The sequence below is a fragment of the Agelaius tricolor genome, unplaced genomic scaffold (genome assembly GCF_023055355.1).
Source record: "Agelaius tricolor isolate 1412-34295 unplaced genomic scaffold, bAgeTri1.0.p SCAF_20, whole genome shotgun sequence".
Taxonomy (NCBI): Eukaryota; Metazoa; Chordata; class Aves; order Passeriformes; family Icteridae; genus Agelaius; species Agelaius tricolor.
In genome coordinates, this window is record NW_027269280.1 from 3,687,151 (window position 1) to 3,703,236 (window position 16,086).

Here is a 16,086-nt window from a genome sequence, read left to right on the forward strand (position 1 = left end):
AAGGGTGGTGCCGTAAAGCGCGAGTGCCGTAAAGCACGGCTGTCGTAAAAGGTGCCGTAAAGCAGAACTGTCGTAAAAGGTGCCGTAAAGCGCGACTGTCGTAAAAGGTGCCGTAAAGCGCGACTGTCGTAAAAGGTGCCGTAAAGCGCGACTGTCGCAAAACTGCCGTAAAGCGCGACTGTCGTAAAAGGTGCCGTAAAGCAGAACTGTCGTAAAAGGTGCCGTAAAGCGCGACTGTCGTAAAAGGTGCCGTAAAGCGCGACTGTCGCAAAACTGCCGTAAAGCGCGACTTTCGCAAAACTGCCGTAAAGCGCGACTGTCGTAAAAGGTGCCGTAAAGCGCGACTGTCGTAAAAGGTGCCGTAAAGCGCGACTGTCGTAAAACTGCCGTAAAGCAGCACTGTCGTAAAAGGTGCCGTAAAGCGCGACTGTCGTAAAAGGTGCCGTAAAGCGCGACTGTCGCAAAACTGCCGTAAAGCAGCACTGTCGTAAAAGGTGCCGTAAAGCGCGACTGTCGTAAAAGGTGCCGTAAAGCAGAACTGTCGTAAAAGGTGCCGTAAAGCGCGACTGTCGTAAAAGGTGCCGTAAAGCAGAACTGTCGTAAAAGGTGCCGTAAAGCGCGACTGTCGTAAAAGGTGCCGTAAAGCGCGACTGTCGTAAAAGGTGCCGTAAAGCAGAACTGTCGTAAAAGGTGCCGTAAAGCGCGACTGTCGCAAAACTGCCGTAAAGCGCGACTGTCGTAAAAGGTGCCGTAAAGCAGAACTGTCGTAAAAGGTGCCGTAAAGCGCGACTGTCGCAAAACTGCCGTAAAGCGCGACTGTCGCAAAACTGCCGTAAAGCAGAACTGTCGTAAAAAGGTGCCGTAAAGCGCGACTGTCGTAAAAGGTGCCGTAAAGCAGAACTGTCGTAAAAGGTGCCGTAAAGCGCGACTGTCGCAAAACTGCCGTAAAGCAGAACTGTCGTAAAAGGTGCCGTAAAGCGCGACTGTCGTAAAAGGTGCCGTAAAGCAGAACTGTCGTAAAAGGTGCCGTAAAGCGCGACTGTCGTAAAAGGTGCCGGAAAGCGCGACTGTCGTAAAAGGTGCCGTAAAGCGCGACTGTCGTAAAAGGTGCCGTAAAGCGCGACTGTCGCAAAACTGCCGTAAAGCGCGACTGTCGTAAAAGGTGCCGGAAAGCGCGACTGTCGTAAAAGGTGCTGTAAAGCAAAACTGAGACTTTTGAACACAGTTTTTATAAAGCACTTTAATAGTATCTCCCCCCGGGCCATGGCTGCCAGGGAGCCGGTTCCAGCTTGCCGGGCGCTGCTTGAGCTCTTTTTGCCGCACGGGGGATGCCCTCAGCAGCTGCCCCGCCGAGCTCTGCTCCTCCTGCGGCTCTGCCCCCCTCTGCCGCGAGTCTCCAGCCAGACACACCCCCCACCTCCCCTTGGGACCGCACGGCTCTGGTCCCCACAGTCCTGCTCGCCCCTGCCGCCCCGCCCCCCCACCCTCGCCGTTCTGACTCCCGTCCCCCCGGCCCTGGCCAACCCCCAGCCGCTCCCACCACTCCCGCCATCCCCATCCAGTCGGTCCCGGCTGTCCCGGGCCCCGCCCCTCAATCCCGCCCACCGACGTCACCGCGACTCCGCCCCCTCCTGCCCCCGCCGCTCCCCGCGAGTGCAGCCGCTCCCGCCTCCCCCCCCCCCCCCCCCGCCCCCTCTGCCGACCCAGCAGGGCCAGTGCTGGCCCCGGTCCCGCCGCTGCTGCTGCGTCTTTGCCGTTCCCTGCGGCTCCCGGCTCTGCGGTGCCGAGCGCACCTGGCGCGGCCGCGCCGCGCCCCCAGCGCCCCCTGTGCGCGGTGCCGCGGGAAGCTCGGCCCCCCCCCCCCCCCCCGCCCTGGCGTTCAAACGCACGCAGTGCACCCCGAGCTGCCCGCGGACCCCGCGCGGGGCAAACGCCCACGGCTGCTCCTGTTCCTGCCGGCATTTGGGCGCAATCCCCCAGTCCTGGCACGGCACCGCTTGCGCTGGGACCGGAGCGCCCCGGGCCGCCCAGCCACCCTGTGCCGGCGCCGCGGTGTCCGCGCCGGTGGCTGCGGTATCTGCCGTTCCTGCCGCAGCTCCAGCGCAGCCTCCCGCCTGCGCCGCCCCTGCCCGCCGGGCCAGCAGCCACCCCAGCCCCCAGCGGCTGCAAGCCGCGCTCCAGCTGTGCATGGCCTTCCCCCAGCCCCTCCCGCCGCCTCCACGCCGTCCCTCCCGCGAGCCCGGGATCATCTCCCGCTGACGGGGCCGCCCCGCCGCCGCCCGCGGTCGCTTTCCCGCTCCTGCCGCCGCCGCTCCATGGCGGGCCGAGCCGTCCCTTCCTCCCCGCACCCTCCCGCTTCAGAGCTGCTGGATGGCGCAGCTCCGCCGCCTCCTGCCAGCACGGCCGTCCCGGCGTTCCCTTCCACGGCCGCGGCGGAAGCCCCGGCTCCTGTTCCCGCAGCTCCGCGCCGCCTCATCCATCCACGGCGCTGCTCCCGGGATCAGCCGCACGCATGCGCAGTTATATCCCTGTCACCACCGCCCCCCCCCCTTCCCCCCCCCGCTGCTTTCGCCGCAGCTTTGGTGCAGCCCGGTCCCGGTTCCGAGCACTGCGTGCCGCTGTCCGGCTACAGCCGCCATCCCTGTGCCCGGGCACGCCGCTTCCGCCGCCACCGGGGCTGTACACGGCACCCCAGCAGGCGAAAACTGCAGCGCCTTGCGTGTATCCTTCCGCACCTCTCACTCTGCCGGACCTCTCTTGGCCGCATCACCGAGAGATCCCTCCGCAGCGCGGGGCGCAGCGCGGGGCGCAGCGCGGGGCGCAGCGCGACCGATCCCTGGTATCCCTCCGCGTTTTCGCCTTCCGCGCTCCCAGCACCCAGTGGGACTACTTTGTGTCACGATTCGCCCGCACAGCTGCATCCATGCACACAAACCGGGCAACGAGGCTGGAATATGACAGCTGCTTTAATAAATACAGGACAGACAGAGAATTATTTCGTCCCTGCCAATGCCGACCCTTTGATCCCAATACAAAAGAATTTTGAAAAAGAACTGTTCCCAAATAGCTCCAGAGTCCCCCCCCCCCAGTGTTTGGCACAGATTTCTCCACCCAAAGTGAGACACTAAACCCTAAAATACATGCGTTTTTCAAATTCAGCCTGCAGGAAGTTTTGAAAAAGCCTATAAACCGATTAGCCAAGACTTGTCTGAAGCATTTACCACATTTGTGGACTGGGTAATGCAAGGAGCAGGAAGACAATGTGGGGATGATATAACTCACCCAATAATGATACAGGACATTATTGAAAATAATGCCAATTCAGGATGTAAAAGAGTTATCAAAGCCGTAGGAAAAGAAAAGCCCACAGAGCCTGAAATGATTGATGTAACAAAATTGGGAGTCCACAGCAAGTGGGAATTATCCAGGCAAATGAACTTGGAAAAACTCTAGGAGAAAAAATTGAAACAGCTGTTGGAAAATAAAGAGTGTAAAGGTAAAGAGTTGTTTTTAACACAGCTTAAGACCTGGTTTATTTCCTGTAGAATGGTGGGGCCTCAGTAAATAATTCATGTGAATGTCTGGAAATGCAAAGAGATTCAGACAAAGTCCTGCTCACCTGGTTCATGAGAGATGCTCCACAGGGTCAAAGCAGCTGATTTTGGGGAGTGTTGTGGCTGGGCAGGAGTTGGCAGGAAGAAGGAAAGGGAAATGTGCAGAAATTCCAGGCAGCTTTTGTCCTTTGCAATTCTTCACTCCCTGCACTTGGTTCTTAGGGTGGTGCAAATTCTCATGGTTAAGAGTGAATTAAAAGGCAGAGATTGACAAATACTCATTTTGCTTTCTGTTAATTTGTAAAGGCAACGACTTGGAGAAATAAACCAAAGTAAAACATTCTCTGCTCAACCTCCATGGCGCTGGACCAGGTCTCTGAGCCTTTACATGGGGTTTGCTACATTTCTAGGGATATTTCCAGGAGGAGAAAGTCTGGACTAAAGATTTATCACGCTGAAAGAATCCATTAAATAAATAACTATGTCCACTGAGCGCCTGGCTCTGCCAGCCCCGCGGGGACAGCTCCATTCCGGCTCTGGAGAACGAGGAGCTGGAACGAGGAGCTGGAAGGAGGAGTTGCAAGGACTCTGCCTCTCTCCTTGCAGGCAGGGCTGCAGCTGCCTCAGAGCAGGGTGGAGGAGCAGCCCGCGGGTTCGGGCGGGCCGGACGGGGCTGTGCTGGAGTAGAATTTCTTCTGGGAGCGCAGGAGCGGGGTCTGCGTGTCCACGTCCCGGCGGGAGCCGCGCTTCAGGGCCAGGAACGCGTGCTGGGTCCAGCCGTACACCAGGCAGTTCAGGAGCCCCTGGGAAGCTGCGGTGAGAGCCTGGGAGAGAGCACAGGGGAATGAGGGATCCCAGCACTGCCCCGTGCTCTGGGAGCCCTGGAAAACCTCCCCCTCCCAGCAGGATTTTATCTTCCCTGAGATGGAGAAATTGTGCTGTGATTTTAGATAGAAATTGGATATTTAATGAATATCTAATTAAATAGAAATGCTGTACAAATAGAGAATGTATTTTATGTATGTTTATATATTAAATAAATATAATAACATATCTAGATCATTATAACTATAGTATATATAGTATAAATCTATGACTATATAGATATAATTTAATAAAATGTCTAACTTCTGCATCAGACACAAGAAGGAGCTGGACAAGTGTTATTAAGGAATAACATCTGGAGATTTAGGGACACAGGGAAAACAAAACAAATTTTTGAGGATCCTTTCTAGTCCTATTTGCTGCAATTTCCATGACCACAGAATCACTGAGGTTGGAAAAGACCTTTGAGGTCACCAAGTCCAAACATCCACCCAGCACCCTGTTCACTACTAAACTGTTGGGATTTTGGGTACGGACACCTTCTCATGCCTGTGAAAAACATAAACCACCAAACCAAGATGTTTGCCAATCAAAAGCACAAATCAGACTTGGGTTCACACAGCAGAGATGCTTGCCCCATCCAGCAGGGATGCAGGGCAGGAGACTCAAGGTGAGGAGGCAGGAGGCTGCAGGGGCAGACATTTACCTGCAGGATCAGCAGAGCCATGTAGATTTTGCTGGTTGTTGAAGCTGCCAATTTCAGCATTCCAAGGAGGACAGCTGTGGAAAGGGATGGATGAGAGGGTGAAGTTAACCCCACCTCCCTGGGGTTCCACAGGGGGATGCTGTGGGAGGAACTCTCTGCTCACCTGGGGCCCAGCAGCAGAAGAAGGCAATGGGGTAAAAAACCACCCTTTGTTCCACCATCTTAATCATGGCCCACTGCTGATCCCCCAGGAACCCTGTGGAGTTCACAAACCTCTTGTACAGCCCTCGGGCCTGACTCAGGATAACCTGGAAAAGAGCAGGCAGATGCTATTGTACAGGCTGTGATCTGCTGGGTTCATCTAGGATGGATCCCAGTCTATCCAGCCTTTTCACACAGCACTGAAATCCTGTGGGAGGTGTTGTTTTGGACATGGCCTTTTCTAAACTGAAGATTCTGAATTTATTTCAGAATCAGTAAATTGCTTAGGCTGGAAAAGATCTCTAAGATCATGGAGTCCAACTGTAAATCACCTCTTGCTGACCCATGCAGGGGGTGATCTCTTCTGCCAAGCTCCAAGCCTTTGAATTCCTGCTGAATATTTCTGGGATGGGTTGACAGAACACAGGACTCTAGATGGATTTATCTGGTGGCACAGTGGTATTTTCCCTCCCCTACCACCCCTTCTAAAAGGGAGGCAGCACCACACAGTTACTCCCCTGCCCTATTTACCAAGAGCACGGAGTGAGCAGACAGGGAGGAAAGGATTGAAAACTGAGAGCAGGTTTAGATGGGATATTGGGAGGAAATCCTTCCCAGAGAAGCTGTGGCTGCCCCTGGATCCCTGGAAGTGTCCAAGGCCAGGCTGGACAGGTCCTGGAGCAACCCGGGATAGTGGAAGGTGTCACTGCCCATGGCAGAGAGCGACACTGGATGAGCTCAAAGATGCCTTCCCACCCAAACCATTCCAGAATTGCCCAGCCTCTGGAGCCCTCCACAAGCACCAGCCTTACCAGGATGGCCACGAAGCTGACGAGGAAGGAGACGAGGAAGACGCCGACGCCGTAGAAATGCATCGCGCGGCAAACGGAGCCGCTCAGGCCCTGCGGCTCGCCGGGCGGCTCGGCCACCTCCGTGTGCATCAGGAGACACCTGGGGACACAGGGGACAGCCTGAGCTCCTGCCCACCCCGGCAGGGCAGCCCTGGGGCTGTGCCACAGCGAGGCAGGAAGCTCACCCGTGCTTCTGGCTGAAGTTCTGGTAGCAGTTACTGCTGTTGCCCAGGCAGAACACCGGCACCATGAGGAGGAAAGGGATCAGGCTGAGAGGAGAAAAGGACAGCACAGCCATGGGTTATTGCACTGCTCGGTTTTTCTCCCATCACTACAGAGCACTTTAAAGTTGTTTTTGTTGGCACTGCTATGGAAAAGTATTTTATCAGCTTCACCAGTGTTGGGGCTTTCATTTGTGAGGGCTAATCATTGGTAAAGGGAAACCTTCTGGAAAACCACATCCAGTTAATAAAGTTATCATTAACTTGGCTGAAAAAAAAACTCTTACTCTGCATTCATGAGATCACTCTGCTGTTAATGATGAGCTTTACAGCTTTTTTAGTAAAACTTGCTTCAAAACAAGTAGGAAGCAGGGATAGGCACACTGCAGTTTGCCACATCCACACTGTCCCACTAGGGAGAATTAACTCTCACCAAATCCACACCCTGTGCCAGGGAGAATTAACCCTCACCAAACCTACACCCTGTGCCAGGGAGAATCAACTCTCACCAAATCCACACTCTGTGCCAGGGAGAATTAACCTTCACCAAACCCACACCCTGTGCCAGGGAGAATGAACTCTCACCAAATCCACACCCTGTGCCAGGGACAATGAAATCTTACCTTGACAAGATCGTTGCTATTCGGCCAACACAACTTGCATAATCTACAACCTGCAAAATCCAAAAATCTTCATTAAAATTATTTCTGCACACTCCCTGGTTCACAGGAATCAGCTTCCACGGAGGATTTCAGCAGCTGAGGGAGGGGTTGCCCAGCCTAAACTTTCAGATGGAATATCTGGGATACACAATTTGCTGTGCACAGCAAATGTCTGGGGAAGCTGTGCAGGGCAGTGGGGCTGATGGGTTTGTTGGGAAGAGCTGCAGAAGGAATGTGCCATCTTGCAGGAGTACCTGGGGTATTCCCCAGCCTGGTCATGGCAGTGGTGGTGCCTCCCCATCCTCCCTGTTTGGGTGTGGGGGAGAAATGAACTGCAAGGAGAGATTTTGGTCACGGGGTGTGTGAAGTATTTGCTCAGCCTGCAAGGCAGGGAGGTTTTTCCTGAGTGTTGTGTCCTTGTCCCTGGGTTCCCAGCCTTTACACCAGTCCCATATCAGTCCCACTCACCTGGGGGGGCACCCTGCAGAGGTTCTGGTTGTATTTCACCTTGAGGTCCATGTACAGGTGCCAGGTGTAGTTGACAGTGTAGAGAAAAGAGGCCACGTAGAATATCTGAGAGATAAAACCAGCATTTCAGTCCTGGAATAACAATTCCTGGAGCATAACAATAACAACTCCTGGAGCATGTTTAGCTCCTCCCAAATCCCATGGAACAGAGGCAGGATGATGAACACCTGCCAAAAGTGAGGGTCTGAACCAGGTTGGAAATTCCCACCTTAAACCACACAAAAGCAGCTTCACTTTGGCCTCAGACAGGAGAACCAATGACAGCAGGACTGTCTTAGAAATAAACATTTTTGTGATCTGGCTCTTTTTTTTTTGGCTCAGAGCCTGGCAATGAGGGTTTCAGAGGCACTTGGACCTTCTCAATTCCATGTCCATTAGGAAACACAGCACAGATGTGACATTTAGATTTCCTTCTTGCATAATAAGCTCACTACACAGAGAATTCACGGAAACAGAAAACAATTGGATATTTCAAGAGGAATGTGAGGGCAGATATTCTCTGCCCTCAGCCTGAGTTAACATCCCAAACCCCCTTTTCTTCCTCCATGGGAAAAAGGAGAAAAGATAGAGCAGCACACTGAGAGTTTCATAGCCTTTGATTCCAGCTTGACATGAGTCTAATTATCTGAAACTTCCTAGAAATCTCCCCAAATCTTGATCAAATTTGTTTCCAAATTCATGCTTACTCCAGGTTGCCTAATCAGACCATGTACATGCATGTGCTGTGTTTGTCACAGGAAACACAAACTACAGTGGCAAAGAGGAAGGGCTGGACAAGGGAATTTTTTTTTTTTTTAAATTGTGGCTTTGCTATCCTTTGCCAAAAAGATAAGGAGCACAGGTTTGCCACCCTGGTATCATCCACGGCTGGGAAAGTGGTCACTAAACAAACTTGGCCTCCTTCACTGAGGTTGTGAATGCTCTTGGCTGGCTCAAGAGGCTGAGTCCAAGGGCTGCCACAGGAACACTGCAGTGACTTTCCAGCTCATTAAATGAGTTTTAATGAGGGGTTGTTACCCTTTGCCAACTACTTCCAGAGAAGGCCAAAACAGCCCACAAGGATCATTCTCTTGCACTTCAGGACGCTTGGGAGAGGCTCGTGAAATGTCAGTGCTGCCTTCTGGGACAGAGACCCAAATGCCCCTTGTGAAGGTGCCAGCAGGAAGGGAAGGGAAGGGAATTCTGCTCTCCTGAGCCCGAGCTTTGGGGCTGGGGACAGTCCTGCAGCACTGGCCATGAGGAGATAAAGCAGGGACACAAGAATCCCTCATTATCCCACTTGTGTGGCTCCCATTGTGCTGCCCAGCATGAGCAGAGCCTGCCAGGACGTTATTAGGCCACTGGAACTGAACTGGAAGAACGTGGGGGAGTTGTGCAATTAAAACCACAATATCTATTCTGGACTTCATTATTGCAGTGCAGGACAGTAAAGGGAGCAGTATTTACATTCATATCAATCACAGCTCTGGGGCTGCAAGAGGGAAAATCCAAGAAACCAAACAATCTCCTTCTTTATGATACAGTTTGGACACTGGGCAGCTCCATCCACTACAACATCAGCCTGTGATGACAAATAATGGCAAACAGCCTGAATAAAGCAAAATATTGTCTAAGGCAGTGCCTTGAGACAACACAAGGACTCCAGTGTGAGCCTCTCCAAGGGCTGCAAATTCCACTGCTGGGCTGTCCCTGCCCGTCCTCACCTTGGCTCATCTGACACCTTCTGGGTGCTGGTGTGCAGAGAGGCCCCAGGTGTTTGTGAGACACCCAGCAGCACAGTGAGACATTTATTTACTCATTCCATCAGCTCCCAGATCCCTCCTGCTCTGCAGAATCTGCTGGTCCAACCTGTTACGGGCTCCTTCTTACGCAGGAGGTGTTCCCACCTCTCAAGGGCACTGCAGGGTGCTGGCTGAGGAGGTCCTGCACTGTCACGGGGTGCCCTGGGGGAAAGGTTGCTATGGCAAGGGCTCAGTTTGTTTTAATTTCTCCCAGAGCAAACAGCAGCCACAGCTCTTGCCAGGCACAATCCGGCTCTGCCACCCGGGCAGTCCCTGTGCTGTGGGGACTGGTGGTGGCACACAGGAGAGGAGCCAGGGGACACTGGCAGTCACACAGGTGTGACTCTGTCCTGGCCCAAGGCCAGCTCTGCCCACCCAGCATGAACACAAAGCCCCCACCTTGTCCCATCCTGTGCTGGTGTCCCTGAGAAGCCACAGGCTGGAAAAGTGAGGGCAGAGAAGAGCCAGAAGTGCAAGGGAGCTGAGAAATTATGGGCATATTTTCCACAGCCAAATTATTTCTCCTCTAGCAGGGCAAATTGCCTCCAGGCCATCATAAAAATATCACACCAGCTGAAAGAACTGTCCCCCAGGCAAGGGAAACAGCTCAGGAACAGCCTCAGTCCTGCTTTGCTCCTTCCACCTTCCAGCTCTGAAAGCCTCTCCCAAGCTCTCCTCCTTTTCCCATTTACCATCACCATCTTTGCTGTCATTCTGCATCATTCCCGAGTGACCAAGTTGCCCAAACCTCTCTGTTTCTCTCCACATGAACAGACTGTGGAGCCAGTAGGGCTGGAGGGACCAGAGGTGAGCCTGGAGTAGAACAGCTGCTCTCACCACCCTCAGCAACACATCTGTACCCCCAAAACAGCTGCTGAAACAACCCTGGGCTGCAGGAGCCCATCCCCAGACACACAGCAGCAGGAACAATTCCATCCTGCACCTGCAGCTGCTGCTCTGCCCTCTCTGAGGCACATGGAGATCCTTTCCAGCTTTGGATGCTGCTGTTCCATGAGGACATTCAGTTCCCAGTTGTGGGTGTCACCACGCCCCCAGGGAGCTGCCTGAGCCCACACATCAAAGCTTCCAAAAGCCCCTTGCTCTTCCCAGCCATATCCTTTAAAAGCAAAAAAAAAAAATTAATTCCAGAGATCATTTATGAAGCTCCATGTTCAGATTTTTGAGAGCTGAGATTTCCAAGGGCTGGTGTTGAAATGGGAACTGGGTGAGGCAACAGCAAACTGTCAGGAGAACAGCCAGCCTACTGCAACTGGTCCCCAGCACAGGAATCAGCTGAGTCAATGGGACACAGGCTGAGCTTGTGCTGATCCTTGGGAAGAGCAAGAACTGGGATGTTCATGTGAGTAATTTAAGTCTGAGCTCAAGCAAGCCACAGAATGTGTCTGTGTCACAGAATGTGTCTGTTCCTGCCCAGGCTGGAGGAAGCACAAAGAGAAGTAGAAAAGCTGCAATGTGAGAGCAGAGATCCATGGGCACGGATCCAACAGGAGAGAGATCGAGTCCCATCTGCTCATTCCACACAAGCAACCCCAAAATCCCACCTTGCCTTCCTCTCACACACCAGAGGATCCCAAACCCCAGTGCCATGAGCTCCCTTTTCCACATAAAGCCACGAAAAGCAGCCCCCACGGCCGCGCTCTGATCACCAGCGAGGTTAATTATGACAAATTACAAGGCTAATTATGGAATGTGGTGCCAAGGCCACTCACCTGTCCCGTGGCCTGCAGGTTGTAGCAGATGAGGTCTTGCTGGGAGGTGGGTGAGCTGTGGAGCAGGGCCCCAGCCAGCCAGCACAGGCCCAGCAGCAGGTCTGAGAGGCTCAGGTAGAAAAGTGGACGCACCTGGAAAAGGGAAAAGGGAAAATCTCAGCAGGTGTGAGTGGAGTCACAGCCCTCCCACCCCCCAGCTGCAGTTTTACCTCCTTATCAGACATAAAGATATTTAATACAGCCTCCCAAAAGTTTTTCTGCAGGTGAGGAAAGTTTTTCAGTAGAAAAACCCCACAAAAAAGTTATTTTGAAAACTTTAATTGAGGGGGAGTGGGGCATAAGTGGCACTTTGTGGAGGGATGGTTGTACCCTCAGGGAAGCACTGTGACAGCATTTCTGAGACCAGTCAATTCATCTGCAGCAAACCTTGAGAGCTCCAATAAAAAAAGTCTCCTTTACTTTAAAAGCCAAGCAAGTTCAAAGAAAAGTTACCAGATGAAAACTTTTCAGGCTGTACTCCTGAATATCATCCTTGTTTTCAGTCCTTTAAAACTCCTACACCAATTACAGCAGAAAGATTAATTGTGCTCAGACATCAGTGCCAGGTTATCTGGTGTTATCTGAACACTGTCACCTCCCAGCTCTTCTGGTGAGACAGGGAAATTCCACACTGTGCTCTCAGGAGCTGTTCCAGTGCACATTCCCTACTCCAGCCACCACTTTTGCCACAAGAGCAGCATCCAAACTTACAGAAAATATCCCAAATGTCCACTATTTTACAGTTTTGCAGAACAGGACAGGTAGGCAGGGAGAAGAGACATCGTGTTTTAAATAAACTCACATAGAAATCAAACTTCCAGTAAACACAAACCCTTCCTCAGCTCTGGAATGACTTGAAACAAGCATTTTTCTAAGTGTTCCATGTCATTTCAGCTGATGACTAAGGTTGGGTTTATTTTACAAGCTGCATTAATTTCCACTGGGAGCCACTTTTGCTGCATCTTGCTGGAAAGCAGTCATGTCTCCTTTAACAACAGTTTCCAGCCCATTTCCAGTTTGCACACACTGGCCAGGACTGTAAACACTGCAGGAAAACATTTGTGCAAAAATTCTGGCCAACATTTTCTTTGTTAGTGGGAGAGCAGAGACTCTGGAAAAGCAGCCTAATTACCTACATCCTTAATTAAATCCTTTGGTATCTCATTTTCAGCATCCAGGAGAGAAAATTGTGGTGTTTTTCTTTCCCTACAGAAAATTATAATGCCAAACACAGCATGGAAATGCTTGAGCAGGCTTTGATTTGGTATTTCTTTTCATGGAGCCGAGTTTTTGGTGAGATTTGCCTCAATATTGTCCTGGAAGTAAATGTATGGCACCCTTCACGTTGTGTTATCCTTGTTCCCATGTGCAGTGAGAGAGAGCTTAGGAAATGTGATAAGAGTTAAGGCAGATCTGATTGAGCCAGATTTGTCCTTAGGGCGTGAAGGAGCACAAGGCACAAAGACCTGGAGTTAATTTTAATTTGATTTCATCTATAAATGCCTTTTTTTTAAACCAGGCTTTTCCTCACTGGTGCAGAAATGAAGCCTTGGCACGACAGGCTGGGGGCACTGTCCAGTTTGTGATCAAGGCAGGTTAAACCAAACAGATCTAAAATAAGCAAAGAAGGCACTTTTGCAATCAAACAGGTGACCTCTCTCCAGCACAAGAGCCCTTGGAGCAAGGCACTGCTGGTGGGTCCAGGAGCTGTTTTGGATAAAGAAGTAGGTGACACAGGGGCACGTGTGGCTCTGGCTTGAAAAAGGGGAAAAAAAATAACCACTGGTATTTATAAAATAGAGGAAGGGACTGGAAAGATGTAATGATTTACATCCTGGCAGCTCCAGCTGCAGCACACACGGGGATTGGGCTCTGTGGCCATGGCCCAGGCACATGCTGAGCTGAAGGCTCTTCCTCAAACCTGCTGAGCTGAGGTTTCTTCCTCAAACCTGTGGAGCTGAGAGTTCTTCCTCAAATGTGTTGAGCTGAGGGTTCTTCCGTGCTTGCCACCACCTCTTCTGAATGATTTACCTCAGGCTGAAGGGTTTTATTGACCCCATAGAGACAGAAAGCGAGCTTCAAGAATGCAATATTGGATTTCTGAGGTTGGGGGCAGGAAGGGAAGTGTTTCTAAGATCCTTCTCCTCCCAGACTCCAGAGCTGTTTTATTTTTAAATGTTTTGCTGTGGGTCCTCATGACTCAGGGAATAATCTGTTTGTGGCTAGCCTTGATATGGATCACTTCCAACCCTTTTGTTTACAAACTTCCACTTCAGACCCGAGACATGAGGACAAGACTATGGGGAAGTTAATGGAGATTTTGTCACTTTTGAAACCCAGATCTCCCCTGGCAGCAGAGGAGCCTGGAAGGCTGATGCAAACCAGTCCCTCCAGCTGGCATCCAGCCCTCCTATCCGGATTTGCAGAAATAATCTGAGCAGAAACATCTGGACCCTCTGGAGCAGGAAGGGCCCATTGTTGACCTGGAGCCATGAGTGGCTCATGAGCAGCTCCCAAGCCACAGCCCCATCACATGACTGAGAGCAGAAGGGCTCCTGAGCAGCCAGGCCATGGGAGCCAGCAGGATGAGGCTGCTGAGTCACAGCAGGACGCTGCCAACCCCTGCTCCACACCATTCCAGGGAGAGGACCCCAGCAGGAATCACATCTGGAGCTTTCCAGGTGCAGATGTGGTCGAAGGAGGCTTTGATTTGTACCTTGAGCAGCACAAGCTCAAGCAGGTTTCCCATCCCAGCTCTAAGGTGAATTCCCATTCTTCCCTGGGGATGCATGGAGAGCTCCACAGTTTATTCACAGCATTTCCAGGAGGTTGGCTGGGAGCAAGGTCCTGGCTGTTGTAAGCAGGACAGCTTTGCCCTGCAAACATGGAATCCTGTTCTCCTTCCCACCGTGTCATCCAGCAATGTGTCGGTTTCCTGCATTCCTTGCTTCTCCAGGGATAGCTCCAGGAATTCCCTGAAAGTCCCATTCTCTGGGCTGCAGATCGAATCCACAATGTACAAAGAATATGAAGATGAAGGAAGGACAAACACAGCTGCTGCCAGCTCCTCTGACTTTCTGCATGGTCCACAGGTCAGGCTGAGCCTGCAAACCCTGGACAGCAAATCCCAGCTTCACAGGGATCAGCTTGGCTCACTTCCCCCAGGAAGTCCTGGACACACAGAGGGACTGAGTGTGGACACCCAAGCCTAGCAGGATGGGATGGAGGCTGTGGGGTCAGTTTTAGTAGCACACCTGCCCAGAGAAACTCCTCAGAGACAGCCAAAAAACCAGCACTTATAAAAGCATTTCTGCAGAGGCAGCTCCAATTTGCACTCCAGCACCTTTGTGCACAACTCCTCAGCCCCCCAGGAGTTTGGCCCCATTGAGGAAGGCACACCAAGAAATCCCTGCTCCCAGGAACAACTGGAGCAACAGAAAGCTGCAGGAACCTGCTTCTCCCTGCAGAAGCACAGGTTCAAGGTCAGTCCTTTCACCTCCTACCAAGACAAAGAGCCCAATTCTTAGCAAGCCTTTTGCCTCCAGCTATTAAACAAGGTTTAACCACATAACCCTGAGACCTGCAGCTGCTCCTAGGGGAGGGTCTGTGCTAAAGGTGTGACCCACCTGCAGGGACTGACACCACAGCTTAGGGAGGGAGAAGGAAGCTCAGACCTTACCTCGGGGGACCGCACTGCGTTTTGGAAGACGGCGTAGGCAATAATTGAGCTGGAACCTACAACGCTGAGAAAAAACAAAGCACAGGTTGGAACAGGAGCGCGTCTGCCTCGCTGGGAGACGCGAGTTCTCTTTTTTTGCTTTTCTGGGTAAAATAATCTTCGCCACAGTAACTCTCTGGGCAGCGTGTCGTACCTGAGCATGGCCATGGTGAACTGGATCCACTGGAGCGCAGAGTAGACCTGGGGAGAAGGACGGGAGGGAGCTCAGGTGACACGGGGTCCCAGGAGGAGCGGGCAGCTCGGACCGGGGACCGGGAGCGCGGGGAGGAAGGACAAGGACCGGGATCGGGATAGGAGCGGGCAGCGCGGACCTGGCAAGGTGGAGTGGCGGGTCCCGGAGAAGAACGGGCAGCACGGACCGGGCACTGGGGACAGCGGGGTCCCGAAAAGGAATAAGCAGCACGGAGCGGGGGAGGATCGTGCAACGCTGCCGGTGCCGCCGAGCACGGAGCGGAGCGCAGGGCTGGGGCAGGACCGTGAGGGGATGGAACAGAAGAGACGCGCACAGCGAGGTCCCGGGGAGGGGACAGCCGCTGTCCTTAAGGGTCCCGGTGCCGGCGGGGCTCGCTCACCTCCTGCCAGCCCCCATCCAGCCGGTCCGCCTCCGCCGGCAGGGCCATGGGTACCGCCGCCGCCGCCGCACCGCTCCGGGGCTGCGGGCGCCGCCCGCGCTCCGCCCCGGGGCCGCACCGCGCCCGGCCCCCGCCGGCGGGGCCGGCTGCGGGGAGCGCCCGGTGGCAGAGAGGGGCTGAGGGGACAGAAGCCCTGGGCAAACAGCGGGATTGGCGTCCCGGGCACTGGCGTCCCGCGCATCCCTCCGGGGGCAGAACCGGCCGAGCCCCGGTGGGCGGGCTCGCTCCGGTCACCGCCGCCCCGGGCTCCCCTCACGGAGCCGCCCTGGGGCGACCCTGCGGAGCCTCGGCCCCGCCCCTCCGTGACGTCACCAGCGCCCGGGGGCGGGAAGGCGCCTCGGGGAGCGAGCGGCGCCTCTGAGGGGGCAGCTCCCCTCAGGGAGCCCGAGCACGGCTCCTTCAGAGTCCCGGGGGCTGCTCCTCTGAGACACCGGGTACCGCTCCTTCAGAGTCCCCGGGGGCTGCTCCTCCGAGAGACCGGGTACCGTTCCTTCAGAGTCCCGGGGGCTGCTCCCCTCGAAGAACCCGGGCACAGCTCCCTCAGAATCCTGCGGGCTGCTCCCCTCAGAGATCCCGGGGACTGCTCCCTTCACAGATCCAGGGCACGGCCCCCTCAA

General features: G+C 53.6%; 1 protein-coding gene and 1 long non-coding RNA gene across 2 annotated transcripts; one reads left to right on the forward strand and one right to left on the reverse strand.

Moving 5' to 3' along the window:
• Positions 1-3,418: 3,418 nt before the first annotated feature.
• On the forward strand, positions 3,419-4,607 carry LOC139598592 (uncharacterized). The gene is made up of 2 exons (XR_011681954.1): positions 3,419-3,496; positions 3,861-4,607. It is a non-coding gene; the product is annotated as an uncharacterized lncRNA (long non-coding RNA).
• Positions 4,178-15,754, reverse strand: TMEM116 (transmembrane protein 116). Its single transcript, XM_071445160.1, is given in 12 exon segments — positions 4,178-4,378; positions 5,086-5,159; positions 5,249-5,393; positions 6,099-6,237; positions 6,323-6,406; positions 6,982-7,031; positions 7,489-7,593; positions 11,060-11,191; positions 14,778-14,841; positions 14,971-15,017; positions 15,410-15,470; positions 15,472-15,754. Coding segments are annotated over 12 exon segments (1,281 nt in total). The 5' UTR covers positions 15,651-15,754.
• Between the last annotated feature and the right edge of the window lie 332 nt (positions 15,755-16,086).